Source organism: Urocampus carinirostris, chromosome 12 (assembly GCF_059441175.1).
Source record: "Urocampus carinirostris isolate Australia breed hairy pipefish chromosome 12, RoL_Ucar_1.0, whole genome shotgun sequence".
Classification (NCBI taxonomy): domain Eukaryota; kingdom Metazoa; phylum Chordata; class Actinopteri; order Syngnathiformes; family Syngnathidae; genus Urocampus; species Urocampus carinirostris.
Window position 1 is genome coordinate 19,908,112 of NC_142360.1, and position 18,045 is coordinate 19,926,156.

The window sequence follows — 18,045 nt, forward strand, 5'->3', positions numbered from 1 at the left end:
AGTATTGCCCCTCCCCACCAATATAGTTTTGTCGTTTTGCCACATTACAGGTTTTAAACAAAAAATCTAAAAAACTGAAAATATTTCTGCGATTCAACATTATATGAGACACAATCGTGGAGTGCAACCCACTTACTTCCACATTGTACGTCATTTTTACAAATAAAAATGTGAAAAGAAGGTGGTTGTTCGCTCACCCCAGCCAACTGACTCCAGAGGTTTCCTTGACTTCTGAATGATCCAATGTAGACTTACATGACTGACAATGACAAGAAGAGTGAATTAAGTCTCAGTTTAAATCCACCAGCTCTCATTGGCTCAGAGGTCTGTAAAGCATACACTGGGGCAGAGACAGCTTCACGAAGACAAAGGAACACACCAGGCAGATCTGGGATAAAAACGAAATCAAGTTCACACCACAAATGAGATACAGGACCAATATGCAACATGTACACATCTCCCGGAGGACTGTGCAAGCAATAACAAAAACGGAGAGAGCACAAATTCACTGCAAACCTACCAAGACCTGGCTGTCCCTCTAAACCTTCGGCCCAAACAAGGAGAAAACTAGTCAAAAAAGTAACCATGAGGGCCATGATCACATAGGAAGACCTGCAGTTCAGGGAAGACAGATAAAAGTAATGGTAAGTTGGATGGAGCCAAATACAGGAGGAATCTAGCAAAAAATCTTTTGGAGTCTGCAAGAGACCTGAGAATGGGACACAATTTCAAATCAGGACAAAACCTAAAACATAAGGCATACTCTACAATGGTATGGTTTACAACTAACAATGCAAATGTGTCTGAATGGCCATGTCCACATTGATCTTATAGAGCATATGTGGAAAGCTCTGAAAAATGTTGTTCAGGAATGATCACCACCAAACCTAAGGAACTTGAGATGTTTTGTACTAAAATAATGGGCAAATATTTGTGTTTTAAGATGTGGAAAACGTATATGAACATACCCAAGACTGTGTTTGCAGCAAGAAGAGGTTTCACTAAGCCAATATTTTGCAACCATTTTCTTTGTTTTTCTTCATTTGTTAGCACATATAAAATGTTTAATATATGTCTTTTTGATGTTGCTGATTCTTATAAACAAGTTTGAGTTTTTTAGCTATATATTTGAAGCCTGAATCATGGCAATATGTCAAAAAGTTCTTGAAGGGGCAGCACTTCTATGGTTCTGAGGCCACTCAAATGTCTTACATTGAGTTTCAATTATGTTAATGTAACAATTTGATAAGCAGATGCATTGTTATTTGTTTTATGTCCAAAAAGAGTAAACCTTCTAACTGTGTAAGTAAACTAGGTATAGTTACACTGAGTTGAACACAGTGAGTAAAAATTAATGAACCTAGAAGAGTAAATAGATGCTTCCAACTGAAGTGTGATACACGAGGGAAAGAACAGCAGTACTTTTGAGCCCACAGTGAAAAAAACGTCCCTATGAACCCCAGTCTATGTCTGTTTGCATGCCTCGCGTTTGTTTACTTATGATATATCCTACTTCAAAGTTCAGCTCATAAAGGCAAGAAAAAGGCGAGAAACTATAGGGACATCTCTAACACACAATAAAAAAATGCTTACAGTATTCCCCGGGCTTTATGTCGATCAGGAAGTCCCACCAGTCATACAAACATATATAGGTCCCACTCGAGTATAAGTCACACCCCCGGCCAAACTGTTATAAAATAAACAGTGACTTTATTATTTAGACATACAATATACAGTAAAACAGCTCAATTAAGAAAACTTTGAGCACATATTGCTATCTATACAACCTTATATGCATGTATAGTATAGTAGAGAGGAATTTTTTTTTTTTTTACAAAATTTAGAACAGTCTTTCTCAACTGTGTCAGGACACAAAAGTGGGTTGTGGACCAATTTTCAGTGCGTCAAGGGCATATGCCTGGGCAAAATAATGCTAATAAAAGAAGTAACTGATGGACATTTAAACTCGTTAAACTTATCTCATCCATTCATCTATTTTTTGTGCCACTTATCTCAACTAGGGATGTTCTGAAGCCCAAACCAGCTATCTTCGGGCAGTGGGAAGGGGACTGAATTGGTTGCCAGCCAGTCACAGGGCACCCACAAACCGACACTCATTCATACCTAAAGGCAATTTGGACCGGCCAATTCACCTGACACGCATGTTTTTTGGAATGCGGGAGGGAAGCAGTGTGCCCGGAGGAAACCCATGCATGCACGGGGAGAACATGCAAACTCCACACGGGGCGGTTGCGGTAACTGGAATCGAACCCTGCACATCCACCCGTGGGGCTGCACGGTAACCATGCTAGATGGTGGTAACTTTGTGATATTTGCATTATCTTTTATAGCATTTTTGTATTATTTCTGTAACTGTATTTTGGATTGAATTTGCAGTAGTATTTTTACATTATTTTGGTAGGTAGAAAAAAATAAACATAATAAGTTCTTCCCCTTCATCCGCGGACCTTGTTTCCCCTTTTTTAAAACCCAATGTGGCCCGCAACTCAAGATGTTTGCCCACCCATGCTCTACCTTGATCTGTAACTCTGTCTCACTGAAAAGTAATTATTTTACAATTAAAAAAAAAAAAACAGTTCATTCATAAGTTATTAACGTACACTTATAGCCTTGCCAAACGCCAGGATACTTGAGTCACATTTGGAATTGGAAGTATAATAGGAAACCCAAAAATAATACATAAACCGATTACATTTAAATATTTTAATTAAGAATGTATACATAAGAAAATAAACAAACGTTCATTGACAAAACACTTATTTTCATTTCTGCTTAAATTATGTTTCATTTATTTTTTTTTTAAATTAGTATATAAAATGTAAGCAGAAACAAAAACACAAAGATATACATATATGATTGTTAGTTATTTTTCTAAATTTGAACATTTGGAATCCCTAACCATATCTGGTATAATTCAGAACAGTGTTTTTCAACTGTTGGTTTGGGACCCAAAAGTGGGTAGCGAACCCATCCTCAGTGAGTCACAGGCCTTTTCTTTGGGAAAGTAAGAAAACACATAGGGTCAATTACACTCCTTAACAGTAGATGACGACTATGTCTTGCTCTATTTCTTCCACTGGTTTAGTCAATCGGTGCCTTTAAGCAGGACCACGTCTCATTATGTTGGTTTTCTTTCAGTTATCTGCCTATACTAATAGCTCCCAAGAAAATTAGTGATAACGAGAAGGAAAAGTGAAAAACAGTGACAACAACATTTGGGACAAAACACTGCCTGAAATATACACTAAACAGGTTAAGTTTTTATATTTTTAGCTTTTTACCAGTATAAGCATATTTATTAACTTCATAATTAATAAGTGATGTTTAGATACACACTTTATTCATATTTGCTTTTATGTATTTATTTTATTTTAGTGTTTTCAGTAATTTTCCCTTATATATGATGTAGGCTTATATGCGGGTGTATATGGTACTTGAATCTTTATAGTTTTGCTGGTCTTTTCGGGGGGGGGAAAACATGGTAGATACATTCTTTGATCTCTGCTCTAAAGTGCACAGTCCTTTTTCTTGGATACATTTGAGAAGTGGATTGTTTTCTCTTGATTCGGGTCGCAGCGTGTCATTAAAGTGGAAAAAGGGTCAAAGTTCATAACCAGCGATTTAAAATTAAGGTTTTGAAAGGAATGTCTTCGTATGGTTGTCCACCAAATTATGTTTTACGTCTCTTAATAGCATCATATATTTTCAGTGCTTACTTGAGGCCAAGTATATTTACACAGCACTAACATTATTCTTTGCCAATCATTAAGCGCTGTAAATTTGCTCAGCACATGACATTTATTGTATATTTAATTGAATGGGTGTTCACTGTGTCCTTGCATTTCAACACCAGTCTGTTAATAAGGCCGGGTTGGTGAAATAGCGACGACCACCTATTGATCAGTTTAAATGTACTCTATGTTGATTACACGTCACTAACTCAGTAATGAGCTATGAATCAATACGCAGGGGAACCTTCCAGTTGTTCCACAGCTTTCGGTAACTATTCGCACCGTGGCTTACAAGTTACGACTCATAAGAGAAGACTTCAGTGAAATGGATTCTAATCCAATTCCAAGTAGAGTCACTGCCCTCAAGCTGTCGGGGTGTAAATCTGTCTTTCTACATCTCTCCAGAGCTCTCATCGTGATTGCTATTTGGATTTCCAGCCACATTCAGGGTGCAATTGAATGAGCAAAATCTTGATCTTTTCGCATACTAAATGATTTTGTTCTAGATTGACAAAGACACTTTCAGCTTCACCTGCACTTTTCATTGTCACAGATTAAAAGAAGATTTAAATGCTCATATTGTGTGAAGCTAAATAATTAATGTCTAGATTCACATTAATTTGTCCTTTTAAAGAGAACAGTAATTCCTCAGACCTCCTGCGTGGGTTCAAATCCAGCTCCAGACTTCCTTTGCGGAGTTTGTATGTTCTCCCCGTGCTTGCGTGGGTTTCCTCCGGGCACTCCGGTTTCCTCCCACATTCCAAAAACATGCATTTCAGGTGAATTGGCCGGTCCAAATTGTCCCTAGGTGTGAATGAGCGAGTGAGTTGTCTGTCCCCGTGTGCCCTGCGATTGGCTGGCAACCAGTTCAGGTTGTCCCCTGCCCACTGCCTGATCATTGCTGGGATGGGCTCCAGCACCCCGGCGACCCTACTGAGGATAAGCAGTGCAGTTGATGAGATGAGATGAGATGAGTAATTCCTCAGTTATTGCGGTCAATTAGGACCAGAACCGCCCGCGAAATATGACACAGAGACAACCCAAGCAAAAACAAAATGCAGTTTTTACATTGTAATTAAATCTTTTAAAGTACATAAGAATAAAAACCTATTTGGTTTTATGTGAAACAGTAATTGCACCCTGAATCCAATAGCGATTTTGGCTACCTTTGGCAGCAATAACAGATATGAAACGTTTCCGATAATTAGTAAAGCATTTTTCACAACACTGTGGAGGAATTTGGCCCACTCTTTGCAAAATTGTTTAATCTGCCATATTGGAGGGTTTTCTAGCATGGACTGCCGATTTATGGTCACATCACTGAATTTCAATTGGATTGAGATCCGGACTTTGACTTTGCCAGTCCAGAAGCTTCATATGATTTGTTGAGCCATTTCGAGGTGGACTTTCTAGTGCTTTTTGGATTGTTGCAATGCTGCATGAACCAAGAGCGCTTGGGTTTGAGGGCACAAACTGATGGCCGGACGTTCTCCTTCAAGTTCTTTCTGGTAAACACCAGAATTCCTTATTTTGACAACCACGGCAAAGTATCCTGGTCGTTAGGTAGCGAAGCACCCCTGGACCATCACACCGCCTGCACTATGCTTTATTGTTAGGATGACGTTCTTTTTGTCAAATGCTTTGCCATTTTTACGCCAGAAAAAACAGGTTGCGCACTATCCAAAAATTAAATTTTTGACTGATTAGTCCACAGAATGTTTCTTCAAAAGGCTTGAGAATAATCAAGATGCTTTTTGGCAAATGTGAAACGACTCTTTGTGTATTTTTTAGGTTTTCGCCTGGGAATGCTACACACACACACATATCTATATCCATCCATCCATCCATGTATCTGCACTGCTTATCCCCAGTAGGGTCGCAGGGGTGCTGGAGCCCATCCCAGCGGTCTTTGGGCAGTTGCTGGAGCCCATCCCAGTGGTCTCCGGGCAGTCGGCAGCGGACACCCTGAACTGGTTGCCAGACAGTCGTAGGGCATGGCTGCGATGGGCTCCAGCACCCCCGTGACCTTACTGAGGATAAGCGGTGCAGATAATGGATGGATGGATATATATATATATATATATATATATATATATATATATATATATATATATATATATATATAGGTATAGATCTGACTGTGCCTCACCAGACACAAACCTCAACGCACTTGCCTACTTTGATATTAAATCAATAGTAATCGTTGTTAATACGTGCATTTGTAGAGGTGGTTTTTCTGAGCTCTTATTACATAAGTTAAGCTCAAATTGATATGTCATACTAGTTAGAGTAATTACTTTTTAATTGATCTACTCACAAGAATAATCTCCATGCACACTATTTGAACAATTGGACAGATTTCTTTTGTGGTCGGTGTCTAATAACCTCTGATTTGCACATGTGCATTAGCATACCTTAAAGTGTTTATTGTTAAAATCACACAATACATGAGATGTCCAAGAGAGACACACAATCATGGGACTAAGCTTGTTATTTTTATGCCTTTCATTAAATAAAACAGGAGGGATACAATGTCTTTTTTTCTGTCCTGAATAGACATCTTATTGTATTAATAAATCTTGGCAGGAGAGCTGCTCCTGACTGACAATGCAAGCAGAAAAAAATAGAGAGAAAATGAATAAAAAAAGGACAGTGAGGCCCACTGAAGGCAGTTGGGAACAGTGTCTGTGTGTGCAAGCTGATAAGTCATGCACTGATGATTCCATTTCTTAATTGGGGTGAAAACTAATTTTGCAATCTGACTGTAGAGATAGCAATGCTAATTGATCTTTTAATTAAAATACTTGTGTTCTCATAGTACGTTTGGCAGGTAATAATAAACAAAAAAATGATGGCTTTACTTGAGTATACCATAGTGTTATTGTGGTAATGCATACAAGCATAGAATTGATCATGTGGTCCGTATTATAAATATGATTTTATACAACAAAACAAAAAATAAATGGTGAAACGTTTTTTGGGGGGATAATTAATTTTTGATATCGATTTACAATATGTGGCTTTAAATTTAACACCCTTTGTTTTCCTATTTTTGCATTGAATGTTTTGACAAGTCAAACCTTCCTGTGTGGATTTTGCATGTTCTCCCTGTACATGCTTGGGTTTACTGCGGGCACTTCAGTTTCCTCCCACATTCCAAAAACATGAACGTCAGGTTAATTGGCCGGTCCAAATTGTCCCTTGGTGTGAATGAGCGAGTGAGTGAGTTGGCTGTGCCCTGCAACTGGCTGGTAAACAGTTCAGGGTATCCCCCTGGCCATTGCCCGAAGATAGCTGGGATGGGCTCCAGCACACCCGCGACCCTACTGAGGATAACGAATGTAAAATGGTACTCACGTACATGCTGACTGCACTATGTTTGTTCACTGCTCAAAACAGACACCGCACAAAAAACTGAAAACTCGTGCCAACACTACCTCATACGAATATAATGGTACCCATGTCTATGTTCTTGCACATGTCGACTGCACTACGTTTACTGCTCACCTTGCACAATGTCTGACCATTTCCTCTTTCTGCACTATGATGTCTATGTTTGCACCAATGCATATGCTGACTATTTTTTTTTTGCACTATGATGACTTTGCACCAAATGCAATATTGCACAACCCTTACGATACCAACGGTATCACGACAACACTGTATGTAACATCCCACATGCCGACATTTCTTATGTAAATACCATGTGAATTATAACTATAGCCTTATCCCCCTTGTTTTATAACCTTATCTTCTCTGTTCCTTTATCTTCTTGGCTCATACCTCACTGTGAATGTGTAAAACTGGAGTGTCATGCCCAATTTCGTTGTCACAATATGTTAACCCATTTTGTAACAATGACAATAAAGGTATATTCTATAAGTGCTGCAAATAATGGATGGATGGATGTTTTGACAATTATTTTATTTTAACAGTTGAATAAATGCAGCTTTACATCCGAACCAACTCACTATAAACCTTAACTGACTCAAGAAGGAGCTATGAATAAAAATATGCTTGCTTCGATTGTCATACTGTTTTGAAATAAATGAAGAAATACATAATGAGTTTTAGGAGTGAAGAGGCAATGGCCTCAGATCAAACTACTAGTCTGTTTCTACTGAAGCTGAGAAAATACTGCACAGTATGTTCTTTAACATGAAACCAGACTAGGTGTCAGCATGTTTACTCCTTGTCAGCCCTCTGATGGCGGGAATTTATTTTTAATTCATCAAAAGATCATACCCTTTGTTAGAAGTGAGATAGAGACGTGCTTTTACTCAGAAATGTATGGTGTGCCAGATCAAATCAAACAGACCAAATCCAGCCTGCCGACCATGTGTTTAACATTCCTGATCCATGCAGAGTTTGACAGTAGAATTTTACCCCCTCATTCAATGGCAATAAAGACAATTAAATTCAAAATCCGCAAAGTATCAACACAAAAAAAAGTAAAACACAACCAAAGGGGTTTGGCCCACCTCCATCCATGAGAGGGCGTCTAATCGGTTTTGTAATTGGGACAAGTGTGTCCAATCACCCCACACCTTTCCCTAACTAGCCTGACCATTTATAAAGACATTTTGGACAGCACCCAGTGTCAGGTGATTTTTCATTTTCACATTCATTTCCACAATCAGATTTTTTCCAGTCCATCCTGCTTTCTGAGGTTTGTTTCTTTTTCTTAGTTCTGACAGTTTCATTTGCCACCTACGTATTAGAGCATCATATTTTGTCAGTCTATCCTGCTTTCTGAGGTTTTTTTTTTTTTGTTCTTGTTTCTGACAGTTTTATTGTTGTATTTGACCGTTTGTTACTTCTAACTTGTTAATGATTTTGTTATAAAATGCAATCTGTTTTTGAGCACCTTGCCTTTTCTTGCTTCCTGCCTTTGGATTCACTGCAAAACCAAAACAATTACAGTACAATTTGATCTAATTATAATTAAAATAATATTCTAAATCACTTATCAGACTCAGAAAAAATATATAATAAATGCTCTGCATTTCTGTGTTCAGAATTGTACCCAGCTTTCTTTTTAACATCATCCTATACTCGTCTTTCTACCCAAAGCTGTCTTACAGTTACATTGTACATCAAAGAAACACCAATCCTGGGATTTATGAGGAATTGAATGTAGACTTCAACTATGGGGTTAGCTTCCTGCTAACCTGTAGGAGTATATAGACAGCTGACAGATGAGATGGGATGTAAGAGATGTGCGCAGCTTGAAAAAGATCAATGTGAGCTTTTGCGAGCGTGGACTATGATCGCGTAGGAGAAGCTGAGGGAGGTGACAGTGCGCTCTGTGATGATGAATTCCTTTCCAGCAGCATTCTGCTGCAACCTAATGAACAAGCTCATATGACTGGTATCTGCTGGCTTTCTGTCCTTGCATGAGTGTGCCAATTATATTACTTCTTGTGCTTTCCGAGGCCGCGGCGACAAATCCGAAAGACCCGAGGTAGTCGAGAGATAGCGCTCAGCTGCAGGTTTTTCTGTTCATTTATCTCAGCTGTGTTTAGAAAACGATATTAAATAGATGTTCATAAGCCAATATATGTTATCGCTGACACACCTCATACCACCAGAGAGCCCCAGCCGGGGTTTGAACAGGGAACAGGTGTGTCCAAATATCACACGGTTGTGCTAATTTTCCGGGATGCTTTAAAAGGACCATTTGAACATTACACATTGTTAGGTCATTTAAGCTTCCAACACCACGTCAGGTTTGTTTATTTTCCAGTTCCTGGCTCCCAAACAACAGTAAAACACCCCTTTCCAAAACCTAACAATATCAACGCATAACATCATGAATTGATTTTCCTAGTGTGTATTTTGTGATACTGTTAAATATAAAAATACTGGAATCCCTTGCTACTTTGCGCTTCGGTTTTCACTGGCTCACTGCTTGGCGGATTTTAAAACTGAATTTTCTTTATTGTCATTGATATTGACATACAGTGTATAATGTTCTGCAGCAGACAACAAATGCAATCACAGAAGCTGGTCGGATGCATGTGTGTTGGGTGGGTGTGATTTTCTGTATGCGTGACTGTGATAGTATGCTGTACGCTTTCCGTCAAAGTGCAGGGTGGCGCACAGGTCACTGGATCCACCCAGAACAAATTGCAAGAGATAGCTTTTAGTTGGAATCTGAGGAAAGTCAGATAAGCACTAAGAAATGCTGATGACCAGTGGGCGCTGTGTGAATTTTTATCGGTTTCGGGAAACGGCTGAGGCAGTGTCAGGAGAGAAGGCAATAGCAGTGCTGTAGGTCTGGCCTACTTCTCCATCTAAGCTACGTAACAAGTTTCACAAGCTTCCCCTGCCAAGCCTGTATCTTACCAACACTAGATCCATTACCCATTCAAAGTATAACCTGGAACTACAACTAGTGGGATTTCGCTCCGTATGAATGGAGTCTGATGGTTTTCTGTCCTTGCATGGGCATGACCGTGTTACTACTCCTCGCACTTTTCAGATTTGAAAGACCCAAGATAGTCGAGAGATAGCGCTCGTCTGCAGGATTTCCTTATTTCATTTATCACGGCGGGGAGTGTTGGATGCCATACTGTGGGGCAGTGCCAGACTTTGACTGCCTTTCCTTGCCGGCTGTGCGTATAAACGGGTATGCAGGACTTAAGTGTGCATACCATTAATAAAAAATTAATGACCCGATTGAAATTCTCACCCACTCAATTTGAATCTGTCGTGGTAATCACAACACACTATCAACTCTAAGGAAAATAAAAACACACCCATCGCACGGACACATTGACGATGTGACATAAAAGAGGATCTACAGTATAGTATCCAGAGTAGTAACATTTTACACCGTCTTTAATGGCTCACGTAATGTTGCAAATGAAGTAAACAATTGGTATTGATCAACAGTGAAGCGGTATTATGCACATCACAAATTGGGCAAAATCAATGACTTACTGTGTTTTCAAAGTCCTCAGGTGGCATATTTGTGAGGCACGATGGTGTTTCAAAGCACTGAGTCAAGTTATTGCTAGTCAAGTCAAGTCAGGTCATGATTATTTGTATAGCCCTTAATGACAAAGAGTTTCAAAGGGCTGCACAGACCACAGATTATTGCAAACCAAAGACTATTATGACACCATCCCTGATCTAAAACCTACATGAGGGCAAATAATACACAGATATTGTCAACATAAAATATAGGTTATTCATATAGAATAGAATAGAATAGAATAGAATAGAATATGCCTTTATTGTCATTGTTACAACATAGGATATATTGTAACAACGAAACTGGATGACTCCAGTTCCACATTTTACAGTGAGGATAAGGAAACAAAGAGATAAAGGAACAAATAACATGTTTTAACTGTCTTTGTTGTAAATAGGCTCTGCTTCCTCCTGCTATAGAATAGAAGTGTGTTTTAAGTTTAGATTTAAACATTTCCACTGAGGTTGCAGATAGAATCTCAGGGGGAAGAGCATTCCACAGCACCGGGGCCCGAATGGAGAACGCTCTTGAACCTGCGGATCTCTTCTTGGCTCTCACTAGTAGACCAGCATTTTCAGAGCGGTTTCAGAGTGAAGGCTCCGGACCAGAACATAGGGGGAAATTAAATCTAAAAGATATGAGGGAGCAAATCCATGCATGATTTTGTATACTACCAGTAGAACCTTAAAATCACATCTTAAGCCGACAGGGAGCCAATGCAGGTTAGCTAAAATCGGGGTAAAATGATCAAACTTTTTTGGCTTAGTTAAAAACCTCGCTGCAGCATTTTGTACCAGCTGAAGGCCCTTGATTTTGGACTTCGGGAGACCGGAGAGTAGTGAATTACAGTAATCAAGACGGGAGGTAACAAATGCATTATTGAATCTCCGCATCCGACTGAGACAGCATCGGGCGAAATTTAGCAATGTTGCGAAGATGGAAAAAAAACTGTTGTAGTAATATTCTTAACGTGTGTTTGAAAGGACAGATCGGGGTCAAATATGACACCTACATTTTTGACAGAGTGCTACTGTAATTTGTTTGCGTTTGGGGGTAGAGGCTAATTGAGAAATAAACCCATCAATAGTGATGCAATATTTTTAGTAATGTGATTAAGATGTGATTAAAAATTGGTTGGAAAGTAAACACAGTTTTAAACTGTAGTATATATTTCATCTTTTTTACTATATATCTGACAACTAATAAGACAATATTGATTGTATTATTTACTTTTAAGAATGATACTCTTACTAACAAAACTACTTTTAAACATGTATAACTCATTGTTGTTTTAATCATAATAAAAATGATGACTAAAAATGAATAAAACTAAAACAACAATTTCGCAGTAAGAAAATATTATACTTTTAACCACCCCCACCTCCCAAAAATTAAAAACATACTTGTAAATATTTACATAAAAAACTGCTAAGATTATCCGTTTTTTTTAAATTCTTATATTAGAAACCTGCCAGCTCGTCAGTTTGACTGTCATTGTGCTCAGTTGTTTTTTTTTTGTTTGTTTGTTTTTATACTCTTGGATTATTTTCACTTTCAGCCATTCGTGGATAGTATTTGATTTTGCACACCCTTTAGGGCATATCTGCTTTTGCAACCCAGGAGATATAATAAAAATAAATTGCTAAGGAGAGGGCTGTTAGAACAGGTTGGACTTTCTTATCTGAAGGATTCTCCCTCTGTTCCCCTTGCAAGGTCAAAATCAATCGATGTATTATCTCCTTATTTTGAGTGTTTATTAAAATTTAAATTACTTAAGATTGCTGTTGGTGGTTTGTAATTGAAAATTTGATCTTAGTTGCTTAAGCAACATTGGTCATAAACGCAGAACTGAAAACACACATGTTTCCTTTCAATGTTATTTTTAAACACAACACCCACAAATGACCACATGTTAAACTAAAGAAAACATTACCATACTTTTAGAGCTGCTAAATATTGAACATCATATTACATAATATATGAAGAGAATGGTGTTAATCATTTAGGGGGGGGCTACTTCTTAGGCAATGCTTTCATCAAAAACTACAAAGGACAAATATATGATCGTTAATAACTATATTGTATACATTTAGTATGAAGAAAACTCTTTAGGACTTGAAACAATCAACATATTTTGTGATTGAAATGTAAACAGTGACGAAGAACTGAAAGTTCATAACACACTTGTGGTTTTGATTGATTCCTTTAGATGACCCTTTTTTTAAGATGCACTCGAAATTTACTGAACCAGGCTTTATATTAAAACCAAAAGCAGCATCTAAAAGAGTAAAAATGAATGTGATTTTTGTTTTGTTTTCATTATTTGTAGTTTTCAAAAACTATGCGTATTTCACGGTTTGCTATGAACTGGTGTAGTACACAACAGAATAATCATTTGATAGCTCTGTCGTTCAATCATTAGAAATTTTACATTTTTACATTTTACAATATAATGTCATTTATAGTTACAAAACAGTATGGTGGAACAGAGATTTAACTGCGTGCTTAAAAAAATCTTTGCATTCTCTTGGGATACCTTAGGACTGATGTTTTTTCCCCACTCCACTACTAACACTTTCACACTTAATTCTCAGGAATCGGTGAGGTAGTGGTACACTTGACCATATTCAGGATTAGGAGTTTCGGTTAAAGCCCTGGGCTGGCTACCTTTTTTTGTCTGAACTTGTTATTTTCTTTTGAAAAAAGGGGATGATTGTATCTGATAAATATCAACAATCTTAAGAAATCTTAATAGTATTAAAAATAATATGTATGTCTGTGATCTATTTCTTAAAAATGGGAATGTTTGTGTGAAATCACATGTCAGAGTTTTCAAGGTGGACTGCATGGAAAATCCTAAAAAAATTGATTTCTCAGTGGGGGTAGGTACGTGAATCAGATTTAGCATTTAGGTACCAGTGAGGGTCTGAGCATATATATTACCTATTATCTTCTGTCTTTTCAAGGGCACCTTACATAACTGTTTACCACACAAGGTAAGCTAATCTGTCCATTAGAAGTATTCATAACAGTTCAGGCAAGAAAAATAACATTTGGAGCTTTGTAAAAGAAGAACAAAAAAAAATGCCACGTTATTATGGGCGGTTCATGTCAATTTACCTGTGCGCACATGACAATTCAATCAACTCTTATAAATTACATCCTGTCACTCAGCCCTGCGAAGAATGATCACATCTATAAAAAGCTCTCCTGTCGGATAATTCCAATTTCAACTGGATGGCATGTCTTACATCATCATATGACGCCAAATACACTTTCAGCACTTGAGGAGAAATGCAAAGCAGAGCCCTACAATTCCTGAAAGTCCAATAAGACAGGTAATTTAGTGTCCTGAGAATGCTGTGGTAGCACGGTAAATCACATCCGATTCATAGCGATGATTGGGCATCAGGGTTGGGCTCAAAACACACACACACACACACACACACACACACACACACACACACACACACATGAATGCAGCAGTAAAACGTGGCCTCCGTTGGTACTGGCGGATGACAAATGGCCAGTCGCGTCTCGATTATAAACTAAATTCCCTCGCATCTATATTATGCTGAGCTTGTGATGGAAACAAACGCAAGGTCTCCAACAGTGCATCCCTGCAAAGTGAACAAACGGCCGTATGTTAATGATGAAGAAAAAAGTTTGACCCTCAATGTAATATTCATGGCCAGGTCGTGTTCAGAATGCATCAAACCTTAAAGTAAAATCACTCACCTTAAGAGCCATCGCGAGACTATTAATGATTAATTGGAGTGCTTGAAGACTGAGGGCCAGATGTGTGTATGGAGGCTGTGGTGTGTGTGAAGCAGAAAGTTACCACCCACTGAGAATAATTTGTAACATCCAGAAGTGAATAAATCATGAGCAACCGCCTAGTCAGGAAATTTGATATTGTGGAATGACGTATTCCAATTGACATAGAAGTTTGACTAACCATAGTTAGGGCTGTGTGTGTCAAACACAATATTGAATCTAAATTCATAGGCCAATATCAAATTAATCCTAGAATGTATGTTCCGACACTGTTAAAAATAGAAATTGGAACAATATATATACTATAATACATCAGTTATTGAGGGTGATGCGAGGCACAACCCCCACAAAATGTGACAATTCCCCAAGTGGCGACGCGCCTTCATAAAACCCCCAAGTTTCAAACTTATATTGATGTACTGTACTGACTTAGACTATACGACTGTAACATAAGAAAAAACTGCAGTTATACGAACAAAAAAACACAACACAGAATTGCAGACGTGTGAATGACCATCATCTTCATTATACAAAAGTACAACCAAATTGGAGGTAATTTGTATTTTCCAGGCAACAATGTCACTTCAGACCTTTCAGATGATCTCAAGAGTCTTCAGATTTGACTAATAGCCAAGACTGACAAACTTGCTCCTAATCAGGTATTTCTGGGACAGATGAATGAGGGTCCCTACACAAATGTAAACCCAGAGCCAGGGGTTACAGTTGATGAACATCATATTCCTTTTCGTCACAATCACCCCTTCCACAATACATACCAAGTTATTCAGGGGAGTGTGGCATAGAAATCTGGGCCAAAACCAGTTGTATCAAGAATTTAAATATTTGCACTGGTAAAGCTTTAAGTTGCATCACTGAGAAAAAACAGCAAAAAACATGTGGTCCTTGATATAACTAGTATCCGGGCTTGTTCGCAGCCATGATCATTGATTTTTGCAATCCAGAGATGGAATAAGAGCTTGCTCTGTCCACTCCACGCATCGGCCCGGTATTGCAGTACCTCCGGGAACGGTGCATTCGCACTGATCGCAGCAAGGCTTTAAGGCTAGGACCTTAGCTTGGCCTTTTGGCTGAGAGTAAGAGTCCCGGCTCCTAGGCTTTGTAGCGTATTATGAACTGACCGATAACAGATAATGGATAATGAATAAAGAAGATAGATCAATAACCCTTAAAAAATCAGACAGCTGCACCCAGAACTCTGTCCATATCATTAGCAACACAATGAGCATGACCATCAGCATCCTGTTCTGCTAACCCTTCCTCAACAAAAGCCAAAACCCAGCTCAGACCACCTGATTCTAAAAGTAAGAGATGTCAAATCTGGCCAAGCATCAATGACAGAAAGACTAACAAATTGTGCTTCATCTGCTGAAAATATCTCAGCAAAGAGCACACTAAGTGTTATTTTTGCCACGAACGCATCCAAACATATTTGCAAAGACTTGCAAGTTCTTGCACACATAGGCTTTTCCTCTGATTTGGTTATTTGTTTGTTTAAGAACAATGTATTGATCATGATGCTTTATGGCTGATGTTTGTTTTGACTCGATTCTTATAGCCTTTTTCTTGAAGTGAATATGTATGCGTCAACAGGGACCCTAACACCATGGATGTCATTACAGTTCATAATATTAAAACGTAAAAAAATGATCAAAAAGATAATTAGCAGATGTGTTTTAATAACACTGTGTAATAGTCAGGTAAGATTTTGTTTTATTATTTATTTATATAATTCTCTTGCGGTTCATTTTACAGTTTAAAAAAAAATTGAAGTCAAGGATATGCTTGTGGAAAAGGCAGAGAGACACACACCAAAAATAGAGCAAGACACTGATTCCCTAATGCCTCCAATAAGCAGGTAGGCGCCTTGCATGGCTGACTCCCTATTGGTGTGTGAGTGTGTGTGCTAATGGGCAAGTGTGAAGCACATTGTAAAGAGTTTGGACTTGAAAAGTGCTATATAAACTCAGACCATTTACCATCCAGTCATAAGGTAGACTAGCAAGGTAGCCAAGATGTAAAAAAAATGTATTCATATAGTATTCGCCACTGACCCGCTAACACAGTGGCTGTTACCTGAAAGCTAACACAAGAGGAGAGATAAGGATTGTAATTGAACTTTGTTTTGTTTTCTTCTTAGTATTATTTTTGCCAAGGCAAAATCTCGTGACCCACTTGAAATCGTGTCCGTGAACCACGCTTTGGTCCCGGCCCACCATGGGAGAAATCCAAGCTGATCCAAGCAATTTTCATATTTGGAACAGCTAGCTTCAGACACATTAATGGCAGCTTTCACAACAAAATTGAGATTTGCTCTACATTTTTTGGCATAAAAGGAGCCTCGTTTCGCATTCACAAGACTTGTCGGCACATTTTAGTCTTTGAACTCCCATTAGGCCTTTTATCGTAATACAGTAGAAGTCATTTGAATTCAGCAACATCGGAGACGAATGCCCTCTTCTTTTTGAAAAGCCCCGCTTGGCTTTTTATTTGAAGGTTCTGCAAAATGTGAACCTTGACAACCACATTAAAGGCTGTCACTTTAGCACTCAAGGTCTCACTTGTCGTCACAATAAAATGTGTTTTTTTAAATGTTTGCCTTTCTTTTCCCCAGTCGCCCCGTCCATCCACGAGATGAAAAGTCACGGCGTGGGCTTGGGACGTACTGCTCTGCTGAGATGCGAGGCGGCCGCTGTGCCTTCGCCGACATTCGAGTGGTACAAAGACGAGAAACGGTGAGCAAAGTTGGCCTTACTTAAGCAAGCAAATTCCAGTTGTTTCATCGTAGTCCTCTGCCCTGTCATCAGAATTGTGGTTCTTATGTAATAGTAACGTTTCGAAGATATACATTGGTGTTTGGTGAATTTCTTCAATGCCACAACGTAGAAAGAGACGGTTTCAGAAACATTGTCTCTGAGTACCAAAACGTTAAATTATGTTTTTGTTGTATTTGAAAAATAATGAATATGAAGAGTTTGGAACAGCTCATCACTCAGTATCAAGCCTCGAGGAGTGATTTCCGTATGATAAATCACTATTAGATGGCAAGAATGGCTTTGATCAGATCTTTGTCCACACATTGATAAAGGAAGCAACATTAGAGAGTCTAACTTCATTCTAGGGCTGCACAATTTTCAGAAAAAAAAAAATTAAAATCTAATTTTTCAAACCAGTATTGCAATTTCGATTTTAAAAGAAAGGTGCATTTTCTGTGCTAGTTTTGTTACTTAACCCTTGGATGCATGACTTACCAGTACAAACATTCTTCCAAGAGTGGAGTCGGGAATTAGTAGAAAAAAACAAATAGAAAATCTAGAGGTATCATGTCATAAACACGCTTTATGAGGAATACCTGGAATATGACAATATGACAACTGCCTTTTATTTTTAAATATTTAGAAGAACAACATTCGATATGGTCATTTTTATTATCCCACTTTTGTAGTCAAGGGTCAATACTAGTGACAGGGCCATCAGACTGTTGAGAAGCAAAGACGTGTCTGTATGATGTCGCCAGTT

At 38.4% G+C, this 18,045-nt stretch overlaps 1 protein-coding gene and 1 pseudogene across 2 annotated transcripts in view; both read left to right on the plus strand.

Annotated features, from left to right (window-relative positions):
- The window catches only part of negr1 (neuronal growth regulator 1), a 225,498-nt gene that overhangs the window by 127,656 nt on the left and 79,797 nt on the right, over positions 1-18,045 (plus strand). For both annotated transcript variants that reach the window (XM_088349976.1, XM_088349977.1), the window contains exon 5: positions 17,141-17,261. In XM_088349976.1, the coding sequence (XP_088206102.1) occupies positions 17,141-17,261 (121 nt within the window). The remainder of the gene's footprint in view (positions 1-17,140; positions 17,262-18,045) is intronic.
- Positions 15,421-15,548, plus strand: LOC148355204 (U2 spliceosomal RNA; annotated as a pseudogene).